This window comes from Nymphaea colorata, chromosome 9, assembly GCF_008831285.2.
Source record: "Nymphaea colorata isolate Beijing-Zhang1983 chromosome 9, ASM883128v2, whole genome shotgun sequence".
Lineage (NCBI taxonomy): Eukaryota > Viridiplantae > Streptophyta > Magnoliopsida > Nymphaeales > Nymphaeaceae > Nymphaea > Nymphaea colorata.
The window spans coordinates 19,349,153-19,372,784 of NC_045146.1; the positions used below are offsets into that span (position 1 = coordinate 19,349,153).

The following is a 23,632-nucleotide window of genomic DNA, read 5'->3' on the forward strand; positions in this document are numbered from 1 at the left end:
TAGACGACAGCAAGTCAACCACAGGTTTTGGTGTCTCTGTGGGAGGTAATCTTATTTCTTGGAGGAGCAAGAAGCAAAATGTGGTAGCTCGATCTAGTGTTGAGTCAGAATATAGGGATATGGCTCAAACTGCGGCTGAAATGTCATGGGTCAAATCAGTGCTTGTAGAGTAAGGAGTTTCGGTGAATCTCCCAATGAAGATGCATTGTGACAACAAGGCAGCGACCTATATTGCAAACAATCCTGTCTTTCATGAGAGGACGGAACACATTGAAGTGGATTGTCATTATGTTCGGGACCTAGTTCAAGAAGGAATTATTAGCACTATTCATGTTTCATTAGAAGATCAAGCAGCTGATATCTTCACCAAAGCTCTTTCCATAAGGTAGTGTTTGATGGCCAGAAATATGTTTCTGAAAACAAGTTTCCAGAAATATATTTCTGGAATTGGTTTTTGAGAAATAAAATTCTAGATTTCCAAAACTATGTTGTGTTTGTTAATTTGGAATTATTTTTCTGAAAATAAATTTCTGCGTTTGATGACAAGAGAAGAAGAATCGGTGGAAATGGAAAAGCGCCGGCTTCCCTTCGTCCGCCTCCGCCTCCTTCCCTTTCTTCCTCCTCCCTCCTTCCGCCTCCGCCTCCTTCCCTTCTACCCTTTCTTCCTCCTCCCTCCTTCCTTCTTCTTCCTTCCTTTCTTCCTCCTCCACCTCCTTCCCTTCTTCTCTCCTTCCCCGTTCCTCCTTCCCCGTTCTTCCTTCCCCTTCCCCCTTTCTCCTTCCTCCTTCCACGTTCCTCCTTCCCCATTCCTCCTTCCCCTTTCTCCTTCCCCCTTTCTCCTTCCTCCTTCCCCTTTCTCCTTCCTCCTTCCCCGTTCCTCCTTCCCCCTTTCTCCGTTCCTCCTTCCCCTTCCTCCTTCCCCCTTTCTCCTTCCTCCTTCCTCCTTCCCCTTTCTCCTTCCCCCTTTCTCCTTCCTCCTTCCCCTTTCTCCTTCCCCCTTTCCCTTCTTCCCTTCTTCTCCTTCCTTCTTCCCTTCTTCCTCCTCCCTCCTTCCCTTCTTCTTTCCTCCCTCCTCCTCCCTTCTTCCCTTCTTCTTTCCTCCCTCCTCCTCCCTTCTTCTTCCTCCTCCCTCCTTCCCTTTTCCTCCTTCTTCCTCCTCCCTCCTTCCTCCCCGCCCCTTCTTCCTCCCCAACTGTAAAAAAAAAAAAACCAGAAATATTATTCCGTCTCTCAGCTGGAATAATATTTCCGGAAATATTATTCCGTTTTGAGCCCCAATGGTAAAAAAAAAAATTTGAAAATTTGAATTACTTTTCTTGTGCTACAGTAAAATTTCAGCTTATCAAACGCTACCTAAGCGATTTCCTGAGAGGTTGTAATAAGTTGAGCATGATTGACATATATGCTCCAGCTTGAGGGGGAGTGTTAAAGAGGGTTTTTGCAATATTATAAAGTTAGAGAGTAGGTCTTTAAATATTTTCTTATACTTGTTGGACTGTTTTTGTAATTTCTGTACCACCAGCCCTAATCTCTTTAACTTGAGATTAGAGTTACGTTAATGAGGATTCTTTTGGGCTCTCCCTCTCTCATCGTAACACCAAGAACACAAAGTTTTGATTCGAACAGAATCAACCAAGGACATCTATATTGTTCAAGGACATCTACATTGTTACTTTTGTAAATGATGGTAGAACTACCAAAATTCAGTTGGCACAATTTAGTTACTTAACTACTTGCATAGAGAACCAAATTTATTCAAATGTGTGACTTCCAACAAAACAAACAAATATGGCATCAAATTTCAATAATTTTTTTGCTGCCCAATATTTTCTGATGTTTCCATAGTCAAAACAAGTAAAAACCTGAGAATTATCAGGAATGAGTGGCTCAGCTGAGATCTTCTGAATTGTTTGAATGGAGCATCTTTTTTTATCAGAAGGCACCCAACGTAGAAACCAAGCCTGAGTCAGGTGGTCCAAAATCTGCAAGAGTTTTTCCATTTAACAAAATATGTACTAATCTCAAACACAAGTGTTCACTTTGTTAAAGTGCAAACCTGAAGCTTGATTATTGAAGAGTTGATGTCTTCGGCACTCTCTTTGCTTGCTTCAGCAATTGACATGACAAGTTCCTAAGCATTTCCAGTTGAAGAATAAGACCCATCAGCAGCACCCTTCCACTAAATAGTCCAAGTAGAAAAAGACTCACCTGCTTTGAGTTGAGCAGACATGTTCGATACTGGCAAGGATCACCCTCTTGCAATGCCCTCAAACAACTAGTTAGAGTAGGGAGGAAGAAGGAAAAGGAACAAAACTTAAGTAACAAGAGATAACAAGAGATGTTAACTATACAAGCTCAAATAATAGCAAACATCAATATTAGAGCACAATGAGAGGTGCTTTTTCCCCTTTATGAGAATGCATGAAGATCAATGGAAACTGATTACTTCTGCTTTTTGTGATGGTGCCAAGGGATAAGGCTGGGCCTCGGGTCAGGTACCCGACGGGTACCCGGTAACCGGTACCCGGCCCAATTTGGGACCGGGCTCAGGGCCCAAAGAAAACGTACCGGGCTGGCCTGATAAGTTATTGGGCCGGCCCGGGTGGGTCCGACTAAGCCCGGTTTGGCCCGATAAGATTTTTTTAATACATATTTTATTGATTTTTATATATAATTATAATATTTTATTACCATTAATTATATTTAAATATTATTTTATATTAAATATATATATTTTTTAACTTAATCGGGAAGGGCTCGGGCTCGAGTTTTAGGTGTCGGGCCGGGCCCGGGCCGAGCCAGCCCAATGCCCAGGCTTATCAAGGGGATCTGCAAGAATATTTTCTTCTAGAAACCACTATCAATATCAATAAAAGGCACAATCACTAACGGTAGTTCATTCACGAGACACAATTAATTATATAACAAGGACATGGAACCCATGCATAACGTATTACCAATGCAAGTTTCTATTGAAATGATTGTTTTCAACAAATAGCTGCTCATCCAAATGTAACAAACTCTCATCCAGGGAAAGAGAAGCAAAGTCCCAGTTTCCAGTTCTCCAAGCTGCTTCATACTGCAGAAGAAAAGAATTTGATAGTTCCCTAATTTGTTAAGAGGCAAAAATAATGTAGAAGACCAACAAACTATCTCAAGGAGCAGAAGATTTCAAGCATGTCAATCATGAGAACCATATCAGAACCTGCAATTCAGTAAAATCCTCATCTTGTAGAAATCGATCACCCTGAGTAGTCAATCCTTGGCAATAGAGATCAAGTACATGGGTACAACCAGTTTGCTGTAATGCCCTCATCAACCCCTTGTAGGTTTCAAAGCACGCTGTTCCTTTTTCAGCTTCATATAACATCAAAGAGTGACACCTCTTAGAGCGTTCTGCCATCTTGTTGGTTATGTAGTCATCCCCTTGCTTCATTTGAGCAGTCCTTGCGAGTAGGTCATAATTCTCAAGAGCCTTGCTCCAATTTCCCTCATGCTCATAAGTAATGATTTGAGATGGTAACTGTTCCAAAGTTTTAGTTAGGCATGTGTGCAGATGAATTTCCAGTCTACAAGAAATGCATAGACCAATAGGATGTTGAATTATAATAAAGCATGGAGAGATACAGAGTGCATTCAAACCCTGGACAGACTGCTCAAACATAGATCCATTTTAAGAAACTGGAGTCCTCTAATGCATACATGAATTGGTGTCAGATCTACATGACTTATTGGTGAACTTGGTATTACAATGGAAACTGCATTGCCAGTTATTGTCTATCTAGAAGCAATTATCATATACAGATCTATATAATCAGACAAATCAACTTAGAGGTGCATCTTTTATGCAAGAAATTGTGTTATATTTATTTGCAACTTTAAGCTGAACAATAAAGACTATAGGAACACTTTCTAACTCCCATCATCAGTCACCACAATTTTTTTTTTCCTGACCTATATACTCGAGCTCTGTTAATGTCTTATGTGCATCTTAATATTCCACAATACTGCTCCATTTTGATGGTACTTCTTGGAAGGATATTAAAACCTTTTCTCAGCTTGTTAGAAAGATATGATATTTAGATACCAATACATACTTTCAGGAATGGCACATTTCCGATACTAGGATATTGTCAACACATCTTTACCATACACAAGAAAATGCTCATCAAAAAAACAATTGCCAAATTAGGCTTCGAAGGGAACTTAAGATAGAATAGTAAACAAACTGAAGAAAATCCTAATTTAATCACAATGTCTCAAAGAGCTTGTAGGAAATCCCTAGCCTGGTAACACAGATGATCAGAAAGGTGAGGACAAAAGGACTGATTTCCCAAGTTTACGCAACAAAGAAAATGATAACTAATTAAGTAGAAACACGACTTAACCTTATGAGACTGAATAATCCCATAAATACTATCAGGCTCATTGATCTTTGTCATTGCTGCAACCAACAATTCTACATGGGCTGGAAGCTGAGCCACAAAACTGAATAAGTTAATGAGATTATCATATAAAGGATAGAGAAGGTTGATACAGAAACATAGTTGGCATTATTCCACCAAATTGATCAAAGAATTATAAAAATACTGCCAGAAAAAATCCAGCACCAACCGTTGCAAGGAGAGAAAAGTCTGGGTTTCCCAACGTAAGACTCTTGAAATGCTCTTCACACCAGAGCTCCACGTAGAGGATTGCAGAAAAGAACAAGCCACAAAACTACAGAGAAGATCATCGGCAAAAGGAACAGTTTCATGAACCACAAAGAAGAAAGATTATGCACAAGTTCAGCACACAGGTTATTCACATAATATTCACCAACATGTGAAAAGGTATGTTATTGTTCACCTATGAACATGACATCTATTCTCCATTACTACAGTTCTTATTTTTCAAGAAAAAGAAGTATGATGAATCCTATGTGTCTGAGCTTATCCAGCAATCAGGTTTCCATGACTAAAACCACAAGGTTTAAAATGCACCTAAAATATGAAAGAATCACTTACAATTGCAGACTTTGCCACCACAAGATAATCAATATTGAGCCAGTAAACCTAAAAACCAAAAAACAGTATTAGTTAGGAGAAAAGTAGAACGCACAGGGTGGCAGAATATTTTCTAGTGAATCAACTTTTCCTTGTGATTTCTTGTATTCATGATGTTGATGATCTTCTCAGTTGGGAAAAAAATGCTAAAAAATAATTATTAAAATGAACCGCTGATAATATTGCATGAAAGAAAGAGCAAAATCTTAAGAGTACTCAAAGCAGAAACCGGTGTTGTCAGAGGCGTGCCTAAGCTGTACCCAACAGCCAATGCAGTTTCTTCAACAGCTAGATTTTTTCTTTTTTTTTTTTTCTTCTTTTGCTTCTTCTACCTTCCTTTTCATCTTTACTGTCTCATCTTCATCTTCCACTACTTTTTATTCTATTGTCTCCTTCTCCTCCGCTGTCCAATGCTGTCCTAGGCAGATTTTTCTCTTCTTTTTCTCCTTCTGATTGTCTCCTTCTTCTGTTTCTACTATCCAGATTCCTCTTCACATTGCTCTTGATCTAAATGTGTTCCTGTATAATACATTTATGACAGATCCCATAGAAAGTCATAGGGATAGCTCATATGCTATTATATGCTGAATATTAGTACGTTGTTTTCTAAATTCTTTGCATGCACATGTATTATTCTTCCAAATACTTTTTCTGATAAACAAGTTATTACAAGTCATGAGCCAAGCCAGCCAGAGCTGAATAAAGAGCCCATTGTCTTTTTCAGAGCAAATCACACCCATGGGAATTCAAACTGAAAAGTAGGCTTTCATACTGACCATGGAAAACTATTAAACCAAAAGTCAGATGTATAAAAAAACGTAAAGCAACTTAAGCATATCATTGGAACAAATATTGTTCTTCTGTTTCTATCGGAAAAGATTTTCTCCGCTAACTACTAATCGAGATTATTTCTGAAGTATCTCGACAAGTGAGAAATATAAAGTAATATACATAATTATGAAAACTTGGTTTCTTTACCATTTTTGTTACAAAGATGTCGCTAAAAATTCAAAATAGCTAATAAACTGTTAAAATAGTCATTAAAAAATTCAAATACTTTAGAAAACACATTCTCTAGAAAAAATCTGATATTTTCATTTTGGCATTCTTTCAAACTAACATGCTTTTTTCTTTTCTTTTTTTGTTCTTTATTTTTTGTCTTTTCTCATATATAATACTGCATATATATCATTGTCATGAATATTGATCTAAGGCTTTAGTGGCAAGCTTTTTTCCATATCAATCGGTAAGCTTTTCTCTCAGGGAAATTTGGGAATTTAAAAACATATATATAGATATATAATATAAAAAATTATGAATCTTTTGAATTTTCTACTAATTTTCTTACAGAAACATTGATACAAAGTAAAAATGGTTATTACTTATTAGAATGTTAAAACATAAAAGAAACCTCAAAATTGTAAAGATATTAAAACATTTTCTCTAAAAATGTGATAAAAAATTGTCACATGCGTATTGCTGTAAAGGCAGCGTACCCATACTGGTCGGGTACGACACCGGTACTGTCATGGGTACTTCTTGGGTACTGGTCAACAGTACTGGATATGGTCAACATATTAGGGACCGTATCTATCCGATTTAGGACTTCGTCAAAGTTTTCTATCCAAAATTTAGGATTTCAGTTTTTTTTCTTTACATCATTTATACTGAGTAAATGCATACAAAGCTGCATTTTCATATTTCGTTCAATAGTTTCTTCTTTAGATCTATAACTTTTGAATCATAAATGTGTTATTTTGTTTGTTTGAATTCTTATTTTGCGTTTCATATATATATAGATATGCTGGATTCTCGATTTATACGTCTGAATTAAGGGAAGGAAGGAGGATACGAATACTAATAAAAGATCAATCAAAGATCCTGTCTTTCTGTTCTGGGGGTGGAGAATAGAAAATAGAACGAATAATCTTTTTTTTTTTCATTTTTCTCTGTCTTTCAAGAAGATTAGGTCATCACAAAAACTTAGCTTAGAACTTAATTCGTTTTCCAGTTCACTTCTACTATTTGGATCTATGACGGATGGAATACTGGTCGAACCTCATTCATATGATATCATTCTATAAAGAATGAGGACGGCAGGTTATAGAAAGGAACGAAAGAGTAGAAAAATATGAGAAATTCAAAGGGATTCTTGGGTGGGGGTCAGGAATGCATTTTTTTGATTCAGTGTGTATATATATATATATATATATATATATATATATATATATATATATATATATATCGTACCCTCATAGCCAAGTTTTTTGAAAATAGTCTGAACCCATACCCGTACCAGCACCCATACCTATGTGACATAGGATAAAAACAAGTTATTTTCATTTTAGAAAATTTTTTCAATATATAGCATTACTATCACTTTTTTTCTGCTTTTCTTAAGATCAATCAAATCCTACCTTACTATTCTGCAGATGGAGAATAGAAGATGGAACAAATAATTCACTTAGAAAACAGAAATATTTATGAGAGTGCTTGAGATTTATGTATGTATTCATGAACATATGTACACATTTAATAAATGCATGCACATATACATTTTTGTATAGTTCTACTGAGCGTCACATCTATATACTTATGGCATGTAAATATTTTATTTTTCTTGTATTTATCTTCCTTTTTACACTTTGTTCAATCTCTTTGTGGCTTTACCGTTTTCTTTTTTCTGGTGAAGTTTAGGCCATCACTAAGTCTGGCTGCCTGTTGACCATGTTAAGATATTCAGATTGGGCCATGTCTTGGATCTGGATCAGACCCAAGACTTATTTTATTCAGTTTTGCATTTGTATTAGATGCCCCTTTAGCACTCGAATGTGTGATATGATGAAAACTGTGAGTGAATTTCAGTCAAATATTGAAACATTGGAAATGTTTATAATGAAAAAGATTAGGTCATGTCCCTAAGTTTCGGACTTGTAGCCTTTTGGCTTTTGCTGCTCCTACTTTCTCCTTCTTTGTTCTGGCAGGAAAATATTGTGGTGACAAAATATGAAATCTAAGTAACAGACCAGCCACAACAGCCAGATTTCTAGCTGGGGGAGTGCTAATCCAACTGTTAGTCAAGCACAGCCCCATTCTGCAGCCCTGCGCAGACGGTTTAAAATGGATTAGACAAGGCTCTCTCTCTCTCTCTGGTATAGGCTTTATGTCCAGATCCATGGAGATCTCAACCTATAAAAATGTTGTCCCAATTGGTTCCAGTCCATAAGAGTGTCCAGCTTTTGTGTGATCTATATTTCATGCTTCATGATGTCTCCACACAACATTATACACTTTTGATCGATTTTCATTGGAACTGTTAGCATGGAAACCTTGCAATGTTGTCTATGATTAAGAACATTCACTGCTGTTTTTAATGCTTACATCATCAAAGCACAACAAATAAAAGACTGGACGAGATGACATTTTAATTAAACACTCCAGCAGATACTGTCTACCAGTCTTAGCAATCGGAAGAAATGACACTAATAAGATTAATCATTTAAAAAGTGTGAGATGGAAACTCAAGGCTATCCAAATGTATAATAATACTAGCATTTGCACAACGCATTACTACTTCAGGAAGCATAAGACATACTTTATCCCATGACAAGCATGATATGACTTCTGCACTAGATGAAAGTGAGGGGCTATGGTTCTCAAGTAAAGGAGACCTTGAATTACGACCAGATGAAGACCTGGAACCCTGCATCATGAATTGATTTTTCAGAATTAGTTTCTCTGTTACTACTGAAATTATAGTTACTTCTCTCAGAAAGTAAAAATCAGATAAACATTTTGCTTCTGGAGTGCAGAGATGAAAACTTAAATTACAGCTTAAGTTTTATTGTTTATCCAATTAAAAAAAATGGTGTTGCTCAAACAAAAGAGCAAAACAAGACATCTAGCCTGATCAAATTCAATTTCATTCAACATCTTGACATTAACAAAACTCATCAAAAGAGACCTGGCATGATAACCCTAGGCTGATAGTAAGTCTCCGATCACTTGTGGGACACTAAATATACCTGATATTTCTTTTTTTGTGAGTAAAGTTAGTCAATTCTTAGACAAACCGACCAAACTGCATTGGAAAGCTGCTATGATGATTCTTATATATTTGAAGTCTTCTCCAAGAAAAGGGACGGTTATTCAGAGGAAACCCTTCTCTTAATATAATTGTTTATTCTGATGTCAATTATGCAAGATTCACTAATAATAGAAAATTTTACTATTAGATTTTGTGTATTTGTTGGGGAAACTTGGTTACATGGATGAACAAAAGGCAAACTTTGGTGCCCAGGTTGAGTGTCAAATTAGAATGCAGAACATGGCCCAAACAACAGCTAAAAGGATGCATATTAGCTTACTTACAAGTGCTCAAAATCCAATGGTGAAAATGTGTGACAATAAAGTTGCGACCTATACTACCCAATAACCCGTGTTTCATGAAAGAACAAAGCAATTTGATGTAGATTTCCACTGTATATAAGACCTGGTGCAATCAGGAATATCACTACATGTCACGTGGCATCTAAAGATAAGTAGCAGATGTATTCGCCAAGCTTATTGCCAGTTTGGTTTCCACAAGTTATAATATACTGAGCATGATAGATATGATCATGGTCCAGCTTGAAGGAGAATAATGAAAGAAACAATCATAAGTTTGAGGGCAGATTAAACATTTGAAAGCTGTCTTAAAATTGTTTCCGTCATTTTTGAAATATGGTGGACTATTTGTAATTTTTCTCACTAATTCTGGGACTAGGGTTAATAAAAGCAGTCTGTTACTTTCTTCCTCTCTCTCTCTCTCTCTCCACACTTCCCTTCTTCATATTAACTAGTGCAACAAGTATTAAGTTGAAATCATTAGAATATGACTTACCTTGTCTTGTATTTTCAATTATTTGTACACTTACTCCTTTAAAACATTAAGCTTTTCCTTTTTCTTACACTCAACATGGTTTTAGCTTTTTAACTTTTGGGAACTGCCCTGAAGATCTAGCTAGAAAACAAGATGTAGCCTATATTTTTCTTATCCAGATGTGACTAAGACCAACATTTGTATATGCAGCAAGGATCAAATCAACGAGAACAATAAAGCAGGCTTGGATAATGACAAATTTAAGCTAAAATAGTTGTATCAATTAGCAAAGTGCCACAAGCAGCAGTTCCAAGAAAATAAACACAGTAAAGCCAGAAAATCTAAATGAAAAAACATATATAAGTAAAAAGGAAGCACTGTGATAACAGGGAAGGAACTTCTAGACAAATAATGACCTTTGTGCTCAGTCTTGTGCTCTGAGGTGAGAATTTTCCTGCTCTTTCCATTACATACAACAAACGAAGCTCATTCATTGCATCCAGCATAACTTGAATTGATTTCCTCATGCGATTAGATTCAACAAAGATATGATTTTGGACCTGGACATGTCAATTAACAGAAGAATTGTGTCACTCGACAGTGTCTTGATGCTGGAGAAATTCCACATCACCACTCAATAGTTAATTATTCTTTATGCAGGAACCACAGATAGGAATATGGATGCAGTGAAAAGGATTTGTAGATACTAGAAGGGTACTACTTGGACTCTTGTGCAGAACAATTTGGTTGTGCAATGACTTGCATGATATTATTTCTTACACAGTTGTAGATTAGACAGGTGACCTCCATGGAAGAATCAATTTTGAGCTATTGTATCTTTCTTCAATCAAAAAATCGTTGCTAGATCTGAAGTGATACAAAATCTCATTCATCATGGTCGAATAAAATATATTGAAATTGATCACTGCTTCATCAGGTAAAACCGTAAAAGGCAAAAAGATTGGATGCCATTGCGTTCATACAAAAAAAAAACAAGTAGTTGACCTCAGAAAAAGAAGAAAAAAGCACAGGTTTGCATTCTTGAAAGTCATCTACAACTCTAAGATTCGAGAGTGTGCACAATTTAGGGGAGGCTATTGTATCGATTTTGGGTTTGGATCTAAGAGCAGACTTTTTTTCTACATTCATGTATTTCACAAGGGTGCGAGTACAAGCATGAACAGGGTACGAATGCCAACTCTGAGCATTTTCAAAAACCTTGGTGCGAAGACCGCATGAACAGGGTGCGAATGCCAACTCTGAGCACGTATTTCACAAGGGTGCGAGTACAAGCATGAACAGGGTACGAATGCCAACTCTGAGCATTTTCAAAAACCTTGGTGCGAAGACGCAACCACGCACATGGCTAGGCATCCGGTATAAGATTGGATTGAGTCCTTGCCGATGGAGTTTGTTGAAGAGTTTTGAAGGCTGGGCAATGGCAATTGGTGGTTCGGTGTAGTTTCAGAGAGTGTTGGAAGTCGACTACAATTCCTTGGACCTTGCTGGGCCCAAGTGACGCCAAACCCTATCATACAAGTGAAGCAGCAGTCCCCTTATGAAATTGTTGGAGGGATTGTTCAACCCGATGGGTAAGCAGCAGCAAACTGTTGACCTTCCATCACCGCTAGAGATTAGTATGGTAGATCAGTTCCTCAGTGATCAAATGACTGAAGTTAAAGAAACCTTACACCTATTTGATGGAGAGGCAGATGGTGATACCAGTAATCAAGAGCACAACAGCCTCTTCTCTGTTGTGAGCCGCAGCACCCTATGTTGACCGACCTTGAGAAGGAATTCACCAAGGAATAAGTGAACGAAAAAAAAGACGGCTTTTTGAAATCAGTATTGAAGAAAAGAAAGAGGCTTGAGAAATCTAATAGAGCAAAAAAGCATCAGCACCAAGAAAAAAGGAGTGACAGGTTTTAAAACAATCAAAAAAATGAGTTACTGCTTATCAGAGCCAAGCATCCTAAAACCAACAAGATATTGCAGTTGCGCCAGATATTTAATGACATTTTTTTAGGAGTAAGAGGGAGGCGTCTTACAGGTTTGAAGGGACTCATCTTCACCAACCACACCCTCCAGGGCAAAACGATCCACCTGAGGGACGCTAAGGATTACAGTATAAGTATCACTGCTTATAGAAATTCCCTATGGCTATCAGGCATGGATAGGCTTGAAGGACCGCATGAGTTGATGAATGCTTTGTTAATTGTCGAGAAGCCAACAGAGGACGTTCACACCATGGGGTTTAGAAAGGTCACTTGTCTCCAACCAACTAACCAGCATGTTGCAGGCGGCCTAGTGAGTGGGAGTCCTACGGAAGCATCTCTTGATGTTGGCAAGTTAATGGCAAGATTGCATATGAAAACAAGCCAATTCTTTTTTCTTGGAAGGAGATGAATTTGTGATTGCCCTTCCATTCAGACTATCTATACTCTTGTCTTCAATAGTTTCAAGTAAGTTCAAAAAAAGGGTGGTGGGTTGACTATTAGATGAGCAAGAACAAGCAAAGTGGATTGGTGCACTAATCCTTGTAGGCATACAGAGAGCTACAGTAAGATGGCTTGCGATTATAGCAGTACACAGGGTTGCCGAGTTAGTACTTCCAGGAAAAACTAGCGGACTCGATCTCATTGAGGGCAGGATTGGAGCAGCAAGCTTGGAGAAGATGGGTAATCCACGGCTTGTTATAGTCCATCTTACCGTAGCTAGAACTATGGGAGACAAGGTCATTCCAATGGGGCAGAATGAACTCTCGAAAGATGCTACAATTGCCTATCATTTTTCTAAAACCTGCTTGTTGGTGGACAAAAAGACGTAGCTAGAACTATGGGAGACAAGGTCATTCCAATGGGGCAGAATGAACTCTCTAAAGATGCTACAATTGGCTATCATTTTTCTAAAACCTGCTTGTTAGTGGACAAAAAGATGGAGAGACACATTCCTGCTAGTAGTGTTGCATCAATATACCTCAAGCTTTTAGGGAAGGTTGCACCTGAAGATCTTTGTAGCTGTCACAGTAGCTTGAACAGGGAATTAATAGGCATTGTTGATCCAGCTACTGAAAGGGAGACAGTGGTGTTAACTGCAAGATGATCCAGGCAGAATTGGAGAGGGGGAATGTAGGTGACCGAATGGTTACAAGCCTTGTATCTGTCGGAAGGGGAATGAGACTGAAGTCTTTAATAAATCCGAAAAGAAATGGTGCATTCGCTGTGATAGGATCACATGTTCCAAGGAGAATAAAGCAGATAGAGGCGCATATATCACAATTCAGGCATTTCCAAAGAGTTAAAGAGGCATCTGCTGACAAGATTGTCATGGAGTCTTCCAAAGAGAAAAGTGAATAGATTGTGTAGCCTTCAGGAATGATGAGTGTTGTTTAGAGAGGTAGAGAAGAAGGAGAAGAAGAAAACGTGAGGAGGAAAGAGAGTAAGGAGCAGTTTTTAATTGTTTCGGCTGCTCCCTTTCCTTTAAATAATAATGATTAGAGTTATGTTTAACCCTTTACATAAAGAGTCCAACAAAACTTTAAAATTCAGAAAACTGCCTAATACTAAAATTCCAAAATACAGAAAACCTCAAATGCAAAACAGTAAGTTTTCTCAACACTCCCCCTCAAGCTGGAGCATAGATGTCTATCATGCTCAGCTTGTTACAACATTTCATGAAATCAGATATAGGAAGAGCTTTGGTAAATATATCTGCAGTTTGATCTTCTGAAGCAATATATGTAGTAGAAATAATCCCTACTTGAACCAAGTCTCTAGTGTAATGACAATCAACTTCGATATGCTTGGTCTGTTCGTGGAAAACCGGATTATTTGCTATATAAGTGGCCGCTTTATTATCACATTGCATTTTATAGCCAATTCTGTCTATATTCCAAGACCTTCTAGCATGGCTCTCACCCAAGTGATTTCAGTGGCAGTTTGGGTCATGGCTCGGTATTCTGACTTTGCACTTGACCGAGCAACAACAGCTTGCTTTTTACTTCTCCAAGAAACTAAGTTACCACCAACAAAGATACAAAATCCCGTAGTTGACTTTCTGTCATCAATAGAGCCTGCATAATCTGCATCAGAATAAGCTTCTATCTGAAGTGAAGAACTACTTCTAAATAATAGACCCTTTCCAGGAGAACCTTTTAGAAATTTCAATAATAGCATAGTTGCATCCCAATGAGCTTTTCTTGACTTATCCATAAACTGACTTAGTTTTCCCACAGCAAAGGATATATCGGGTCTAGTAATCGTTACATACAGTAGCTTTCCAATCAGAGACCGATATGATTTGCTATCAACAGGTTCAGATTTATCATCATATAAGTGAATACGAGAATTCATAGGAATAGATGTCGGTTTAGTTCCAGTCATACCTGTCTCTTGTAGCAAATCAAGAACATATTTTCTTTAGGAAAGGACTAGACCTTCTTTACTTCGTGCTACTTCTATCCCCAAGAAGTAACGTAAAGATCCAAGATCTTTAGTAACAAAGTGTTGTTGGAGATACTTCTTTGTGTCTTGTATTTCTTGTTCATTGTCACCAGTTAAAATAATGTCATCCACATATATCACCATAACAACCATACCTCTTGAGGTCCTTTTTATGAACAATGAATGATCTAAAGGAGATCTATGAAACTCAAACTTGGACACAACATCACACAACTTCTGAAACCTGGCTCTGATACCATGTTGTTTAGAGAGGTAGAGAAGAAGGAGAAGAAGAAAACGTGAGGAGGAAAGAGCGTAAGGAGCAGTTTTTAATTGTTACGGCTGCTCCCTTTCCTTTAAATAATAATGATTAGGGTTATGTTTAACCCTTTACATAAAGAGTCCAACAAAACTTTAAAATTCAGAAAACTACCTAATACTAAAATTCCAAAATACAGAAAACCTCAAATGCAAAACAGTAAGTTTTCTCAACAATGAGAACCTTTCTTAATCTCCTGAGGCACACCTTGTTGATGATCAATTTCCAACCAGTCACAGCAAACTCGTCTAACGAGCACTTAGAAGTTGATTTCAAGGTGTCGCCCCAATGGAACTACCTTTTACCAAAGACGTTCTTCTCAGTGCCAGAAAGGGTAATTACACAATTAGTATTGGAGGAATGGAAGCGGCTGTTAAAGTTGTAGAGGGGGGAAAAGATTTTTCCATATTGCATATTCATTCCAGTGGGCCGTACCATGATGGACTACCCTGGTCATATGCTTGAGAAGATCTGTAAAACAAACACGGGTTCCAATCTCTACTCACCGTGACCAAAGAGACCTCAACACAGACCTATTGAAGGCATTCAATGGAGCAGCACAGGGTTCCTTGCCAGGAAATGGGGCGGGGGAAGCAATTGCGAGATCTAAATCAATGTGTATGGAACCACCTCAGACACAAGACATTATCAGGGAGACCAGGGTTCATATTTTGGCCGATGTCTTAGAACAGCCCATGAGAAAACCCCCAGCGACAGGCCCGAATCTGATGGGTAGAAGAACCTGCAGTCAACTTGATGGAATCAAAGGTTTTCTAGTTCTGTTTGGGGGCGATGGAGTTGCTGCAGGAGCTTATAAAGAAATTCACCAAGTTAATCAAGAAATCAATGCACTGTGGAGGCCTGGACTGCATCTCATGGCTCAACGGAAGGCTCTTCTCAATCAGCAACCATTTTCTTTACACCTTGAGGACAAGGTGTTCTTCAAGGAAGGAGTATTGTTAGGCATCAGGTATAAGATTGGATCGGATCCCCTAGAGAGTGATCCAGTAGTGCTTATATATATATGGTCCAAGGGCCTGAGTTGGGAATCATCACGAATATTGAGTGTCTGGCCCTCTAGCAGGGGAGAACCGTAATCGGGATTAGGACTGACCGTGTGTGCGTTACTAGGTTTCTCTTGGAAAGGGACGACCCTTGTTAGCGGTGGCTAACACACCCACCCACCCCCCCACACACACACACATATATATAGAAATAGATAATATTCATTGTCACAGAAAACGCGTCTTATTTGAAAAAAAACGCGTTTTTTTTAAATACCAAAAAATAAAAAAACGTGAAAAAAACGCGTATTATTCGTGTTTTTTTGTTAAATGTTCTAAATTTTTCAAAAATGTGCCGAATCCCGAGATATACAACTTTGTCGTATTATACTCAAGAAATTTCTCGCCATATAATACCTGTACACGATATATGTGACAATGATATATATATATATATATATATATATATATATATATATATATATATATTCCCAAGGTACTCTCATTTACTGGTATTTAATCCCTCAGGCCTCGGATAAGCTTCCAAAACACAAACTAGTTAGATGCATGAAGTTCTCTCTCTCTCTCTCTCTCTCTCTCTGTGTGTGGCGACCTATAGTATAGACTATAAAGGGCAGAAGTTTCACTAAAAGACATTTAAGTCTCAAAAAACTGAAACAATAAGATGACTTGAATTCATGCAGAGATTTCCTTTCAAATGATGTTTACTATTAGAAGATCCATGTACAAAGAGTGAAGACTTTCACATTATTTACAAATAAATGAGCACTAAAGACACTCAAATTTCCAAAAAAGTGATTGAAAGGATGACTTAAATGTACCTCTAGGTCCCAGCGTACAAAAATTTAAAAAATAATATAAATTATTAACCAAGAAATATCAAATAGACCTTATAATGAGTACGAGTGCAGGTTCAGGTGTGGCTAAAGCTACGGGTGCAGACAAAATTCAAAATCACAGGTACGCAGATACGGCTGGCCGTATATTTTATATATATATATACATTATGTACACAATATAGAAAAATATATTCATTAAGATTACAATCCAATACAATGCATATAATTACATTGTAATGGATTGAATATATAAATTCTATGTTGTATATTGAACATATAATTACAGATACAGCAATATATAACAGCATGTATGCAGCAGTCACGAAAGTGGAAAAGAGAACACGGCAGTTGTAATGTGTTGTAGAATGGAAGGACTTAAATCATTGGCCAGTGAAAAGTGGGAAAAGAAGCAAGGAAAAAATGACATGAAAGATGGAGATGAGACAATGCAGGGACAAGGTAAAGCAGAGGAGCAGTTGGCTAAAAAGAAAAGTCAAAGAGGAGACGGTCAGTGAAAAAAGGTACCAAAAAATGGACAAAAGAGGAGTCAATCAGTGCTGACCATGTCCAGAAAAGGTCGGATATGACCTTGGGTACGTTGTCAGCACCCGACACCACCAGGGACCGTGTCGGAGGCATGTCCGTACCCACACCCATGTCCAGGCGAGTCGACACCGACACTTCAGGTGCACAGGCGCACCCATGTATCAGAGAATAGACCCGAAAAACACAAGGTATAATTTTTCCACGACCAAGCCGTGTCACATACTGGCACCCATGGCCTGCCATGTTGACATGGGTGTGGTGCCCTTCCAGGTGTGCCCAAGTGACATCTATATAAAATGCTTATAGTATTATCTCATCTGTACTACTGTAATTCTCCTAAAAATCTATGGTCTTAGCTCTCCCAACTTATACAATTTGACGGCGCCATTATCCAGAGGCTTACCTGTAAAGAGATCAACTCACAAAGATCAGCACTAGAATGTTTTCTTATAGCAAGACTTGCAAGCACGTCAGGAAACAAAAGCTCAGCAACTTCAGCCTTCAACAGCACAACATTTTGGCACAATCTGCAATGAGGGCAAACCATCAGGGAAAAGTAATAAAATCAGTAACAAATGAAAATGATAACCAAAAAAACAACAAACAAGTAAAAGTCACCTCAAAGTTACATCTTTTGTATGATGGATAAGCGAATAGACAAGTGTGCAGACCCATCTTTCGAACGTTTTGCCATTTGTTTGCCAAAGGGAAGATTCATCCAAAGAAGTTGCTTCTACTAAGTAAAAGTTTAAAAAGAGAACCTGTTAAAATTTCCTCAAAAGCAAAATGTTTGAAAAGACCCAGAATAATTCTAACATTGCCAATACAGGCAGTTTTTGTGATCCTTTTTTGATAAACAATTAAGACACACTCACAAACATCTACACCCACACAAGCACAGCACATGCACCACGCACGTAACAAGCTCACAACTTACACTAACAGATGCAGGAAAGCATTGCCCTGGACCATCGCAGGGGAAACTTAGTTATTCACACATGTTAGAAACCCACCAGCTGAAGATCATGACCTTTTATTAGGAGGCATTTGATGTCTTAGAAATTTGATTCTGGAATCAAAATTCCAGAATCAAATTTCCACCTCAAACTGGAATTGGAATGAAAATTCCAGTTTCTAGAATTTTGATTTTGGAATGAGCATATAATTCCAGTATCAAAATTCTTTCTTTGATAATACAATTTCCATTTTTAAAGAATGAGAATAATGACTCTAGAATTCCACTGATTCCAAGTAAGTCAAACGCCCCCTTAGTGAAACCAACTATAAGGATGTTGTCTCCATAACGATCAAGCTCAAACTCATCCAAGTGTCTAATGTGGCGGATCTTAACCCACCCTGTAGCCAACTTTGGTTTGAGCCCAAAAAGGCTTTGGAACAAGACAACTGATAGTAGAGCACCCTAGTGTAACTCCTCAAGCATCTCATGTGGTGTGTTGCAATCACCCCCTTAAAGAACATGCACTGTCATCTTGCATTGGTCTTCAGGTCCAAAAATTAAACTCAGTTATCATATCAACTGCAATGATCCAATCCAAAACAGACTCAATTGCTTAATTACAACTCTTAATCAGCCCCATAGCTAGCTTCACTTTGCATTATTAAAAAATTTAAAAAAAAAAATCCTACAAACTAGGAGTCTAGGATAACCAGTAGTATAACATATAAGTATATACACCCCTATAGTAGGACATACAAGTATATAAACCCCCTAAGAACTTAAAATCTTCAAATCAGGATTATTCTCAAGTCCCTTCCCATGTATGAAGTGTTAGAGTTCATCTACCCTTAAGAAACACAAGTCTGCATGTAGTAGACCTCAGGTCGAAGCGTTGAACTTGGTCTTGACACCAATTAGAAGAACTAGCCAAATTTAACCAAGTATCACCAACAAATTGCACCTACCTCATAGCCTGCTTTAGTTAAAACCTAAAAATGCCACAAACTAACAAGGTTAAAACATCAAGGTTTATAAACTCCTCAAGGAATCCCAATCCCATGAATAGTTGAATACAGGTCATTAACCTTGTAAGAGGATTTAAGGACACTCCCACACTGATGAGATTGAGATTCTTTGATGGGCACATAAGCCTTTATGCCCTACTACTGGTTGTATAAATTCTTAGGGGCTGTTTGGATGACACGCCCAAAACCAAGTTTTGTTGGTGATTGGATGACATGAAAACTGGGTTTTTTGCGAACCCAGTTTTCACAAAACTAAGTTTTGATATGGTGATGAAAAACCTGGACCAACCTCCCCCCCTCCCCCCCTGATTTTTCATCCAAAACTCAGTTTGGTAAGACAAGATAACATGGTGTAAGGCTGTCCAATTTGTTAAGACTCTAGATAATTCGATTTATATTTGAGAATGCTCTTAATGTTATAGCTATAATATAACTGTATAAACTTTTTTTTTTCTTACAAGTATCCTCAAAAACTCATTTTTTTGTCATCCAAACACAAGCCAGGTTTTGAAAAGTGAAAACTTGGTTTTTGCCTGGTCATCCAAACAAGCAAACCAGGTTTAAAAACTCATTTAAAAACCAAATTTTAACAAACCAGGTTGTAGGAAAACCAAGTTTTTGAGAATGTCATCCAAACAACCTCTTAGCCTTTTTGGGAGGAAATGAAAGAAGCTTGGCATTGGGTCATTACAGTTATTGCTCAAACCTGCAGCCCTACAAGTACGGACACATGATCTTTAAAAGGAGTGGATTGTAACACCCCAAATGTGTGAAGGAACTTGAAAAGAGTCCTATATCAAAGATATTAAAAAACCTCCAGGATTTATACTCCTGTATCTTGTCATTACTGGTTCAAGGTTTTTTTGTATGTGAAGCTAGCTATGGGCATGTTGAAAACTTGAAATCCACCATTCTAGGCACTCTGGTCACATTTCTAGGTGGTTCTTTGTAATATTTAATAGTTACAAGGTCTCTTTAAACATTTCCCTATTTTTGGTTGATGTAATTTGTAAATCTCCTTTCTACCCTAATCTCTTTATTATGGATATTAGGGTTAGTGATGGAACAAGTTTTTTCCCTCAAAAGACTTCCGGCTGTAACATGGTATCAGAGCCAGCGATCTCCATCCTTCTCCGGCGACCATTGACGTGATTTTTCGGTGACCTCTTCTCCTATTCTCTCTCTCCCATCTTTCCTATTTTTTTCTACCCTTCCTTTCTCTCTTCTCTCTGCTGATCGGAAAATAGTGGAGCAGCGTGGAAGGGGAACCTAATCACACGTGAGAGGTATGTGTGATTAGGTCCCCAACGTGGATGTAGTGGAGCATAAGCAACTACGTGGAAGTTGCGCGTGGGAGTTGCTGTGGAATATATTTTTTTTCAGGCACGTGAAAGAGTAGCTGCAAGGGGTTTATATTTTTTTCAGATCTGGCACGTGGAAGACTGCAAGGGACTGTATCAGAAATTTCTTGGTTACCGCTGTTGAAGAAGTTCAGGCCAGATCACATTGGTATCATATTTGATACAGATTTCCTCTTTCTTTTAAATCATATTGTTGTCCTTGAACCAAATCTCTGGATTTGTTTTTTTGCTGACTACTGATGTTCTATACATGAGGTTGTTGCTGTGTGGGAGATGACCAGATAAGTTCTAGATTTCTGGAACATATCAAATCTGATAAAAACGACCAATATCTGGATCTTTATACATTGAAACCGTGGACATCAATAGAAATATATATATATATATGCACAACTGTGTGGGAGTCTACATTGGTTAATGCCTTGGGGACTGCTCTCAATGAATGCTACCGCAGTCAATGCTGCAGAATTTTTTTTGATGTCGATTTGATGATGCAGAATTTTTCTGTCATTGTGGGAGTGCTGAGTAGCCTGTTAACAAGGGGACAACAACCTGTTGTGGAGATTTACAATGGCTGAAAATCTCAAACCTTATTGTTGAGGAAACGTGTTGCTTTGGTATTTAAAGCTTTATGTACTTTGGAATTTAATATTAGGTAGCTTTCTGAATTTTTAAAATTTTGTTGGACTCTTTATGTAAAGGGTTAAACATAACCCTAATCATTATTATTTAGTCTAATGAAAAAGGAGCAGCCGACAGATTGATGACTGCCACCTATTCTCTCCTCCTTCCTCACGTTCTTCTCTTCTCCCTCTTCTCTACCTCTCTACGCAACATGGAATCAGAGCCTCGGACCTAGGACGTGCCGTCTAGGGTTTCACGTGGCTTCCCTTTGTCTCTTTTTCTCATCCCTTCATTCACGACAAGGTTGGACGTCTAAAGTTGCTGCTGCCTTCAAAGGATACGGTGGGACTGTTTGATGAAATAGGGGTTGATCACGTTCTACATGTAGAGACGTGATCTGCACCCTATGTTGTTGTCGACGTCTTGATGTTGCTGAAGAACCTAATCGGATGATGTTGACAAGTTGTTGTTTTTGTTCAGATTTGAATGTCAAAGTGTATCAGATCTAACTTTGGTGATGTCGTTGACAAACAATTGATGTTGATCAGATCTGAATGTCGCAGAATATATCAGATTTGACTCAGTGGATGTCATTAAAAAATATCAGACCAGAGAACGTCTGATCTGCCTGGCCGTGTGGTGCAGAGTTGATTCTCAGTCAAAATGAAGCAGGTTTGTCTTGAAATCTGATTGTCGTAAGTCTGTGAATGTTGTTTATGTTCAGTCTGCCGTAGGTTGGTGATGAAATCTGGCTGAAAAATTCTGTGGTTGCTAGTATATATCCTGTTTGTCGTTGGCTTTTATAGTTATCTTTTTTGTGGCTCTGGTTTCGTGGTTCTATCATGGCTGCCAACAGATCTATACAACTTGATAGAACTGAATCTGGAAATCAGCACATAGAGGCAGGTGTTGAATACAAAGCTTTCTCAAATCCATTCTCGTTTGGATCTACTATCAAACTTGATGGAGCCAACTATGATGTATGGGCTAGAACCTTCATGTTGTCGATCGTTGGACATGGAAAGAAATACATATTGGAAGAAGATGAACCAGTTGAAAATACTGGTAAATACGCACGGTGGGAGGAAGAAAACAGCATTATTAGTGCTTGGCTTATGAATAGCACTCAGCCCCACATTGCAGCAGGGCTTTGTTATTATAATACAGCCAAGATATGTGGAATTCTCTTCGGCAGCATACTCTCAAGATAAAAATATCAGCAAAATTTTACAGGTTCAATAAGAATTGTTACAAATGCAGCAAGGTGACATGGACTTGACGGAATATTTTACAAAGTTGAAGGTTACTTATGAAAAGATGAATTCCTTAAAACCGCCCTGTAAGCATTGTCTCAAATCTCACATGGAGCAAATGATTGTAGTTAAATTTCTTGCTAGACTATCTTCTGATTATTCTTCATCCAACGCTCAAATGCTTGCAGGTTCAGATTTTCTTGATCATGATGAGGCCTTCAATAGACTAAACAGATTGATTGTTACTCTTCCTCCATCCTCGAACAACTCACAGCCGTCTGCCCTAGCCTCATTTGGAGGAGGAAGAAATGGACTATACTCTTCCCGTGGTAGAGGAAGAGGTCGAGGTCCTAGAGGACGTGGAAGACTTCAGTGCACATATTGTGGTCGTCTTGGTCACTTAGAGGATAGGTGCTGGAACAAAGTGGGTAAACCTAACTCATCCACTTCCTCGTCTGTGACATCTTCATCCAGTTCTACTCCAAACACACAGTCTATCAGTATAGCTCCTAAGGCGAATCTCACTGCTGCTTCAGTAGATGCTACATCTCTTAATTTAAGTCTGGCTGAAATTGATTTAATTATGGAGCATAGATCAATGTTGATGGTTATATGGAAAGATACAAAGCTCGGTTGGTTGCTAAGGGCTACACGCAGACTTACGGGATTGATTTCTTTGAGACTTTCTCTCATGTTGCTCGGTTGTGAACCATTCGGCTTATCATCTCTGTGGATGTACACCATGACTGGCACATGTATCAGCTTGATGTCAAAAATGTCTTTTTGTACGGTGATCTTGATCAGTCTGTCAATATGCAACAACCACTGTCTATATGCAACAACCACCAGGGTTTAAACAGCAGGGGGAGTGTGGAAAAGTGTGCAAACTGAAAAAAACTATTTATGGACTCAAACAGAGTCCTCGTGCGTGGTTTCACAAGTTCTCTGAAGTAGTTTCAAAGTGTGGCTTTGCGAGATCCCCTCTTCATCACTCTCTATTTATCAAGAAGACTTCCAGGGCTATGACCATTCTAGTGGTTTATGTTGATGATATTATCCTGACAGGTGACTCCGATCAAGAAATTTCTGATACAAAGTTGTTTCTTCAAAAACACTTTGTGACGAAAGATCTTGGTCCACTACGATATTTCTTGGGAATAGAGGTTGCTCGCAACAGGGAAGGCGTAGTTCTCTCTCAACGAAAGTATGTTCTTGATTTATTGCAGGACACCGGGATGCTAGGAGTTAAACCAGCTAATCTACCTATGAATCAACGCCTACATCTTCATGATGACCAATCAGAATTAGTGAATTCTCGATTATATAGATCCCTT

At 38.2% G+C, this 23,632-nt stretch overlaps 1 protein-coding gene across 5 annotated transcripts in view; it reads right to left on the reverse strand.

Moving 5' to 3' along the window:
• LOC116261494 (serine/threonine-protein kinase ATM) overlaps window positions 1–23,632 on the reverse strand; it is a 145,682-nt gene that overhangs the window by 49,669 nt on the left and 72,381 nt on the right. For all 5 annotated transcript variants that reach the window (XR_007574323.1, XR_004174299.2, XM_031640278.2 and 2 more), the window contains 12 exons: window positions 17,696–17,813; window positions 17,481–17,604; window positions 10,323–10,466; window positions 8,641–8,748; window positions 5,007–5,054; window positions 4,615–4,719; window positions 4,389–4,475; window positions 3,206–3,523; window positions 2,958–3,079; window positions 2,209–2,275; window positions 2,057–2,131; window positions 1,863–1,982 (listed from right to left, as the gene is read on the reverse strand). Coding sequence is in view for 3 of the 5 variants with exons in the window: in XM_031640278.2 (XP_031496138.1) it covers window positions 1,863–1,982; window positions 2,057–2,131; window positions 2,209–2,275; window positions 2,958–3,079; window positions 3,206–3,523; window positions 4,389–4,475; window positions 4,615–4,719; window positions 5,007–5,054; window positions 8,641–8,748; window positions 10,323–10,466; window positions 17,481–17,604; window positions 17,696–17,813 (1,436 nt within the window). In the remaining 2 variants the exon portion in view is untranslated. The remainder of the gene's footprint in view (window positions 1–1,862; window positions 1,983–2,056; window positions 2,132–2,208; window positions 2,276–2,957; window positions 3,080–3,205; window positions 3,524–4,388; window positions 4,476–4,614; window positions 4,720–5,006; window positions 5,055–8,640; window positions 8,749–10,322; window positions 10,467–17,480; window positions 17,605–17,695; window positions 17,814–23,632) is intronic.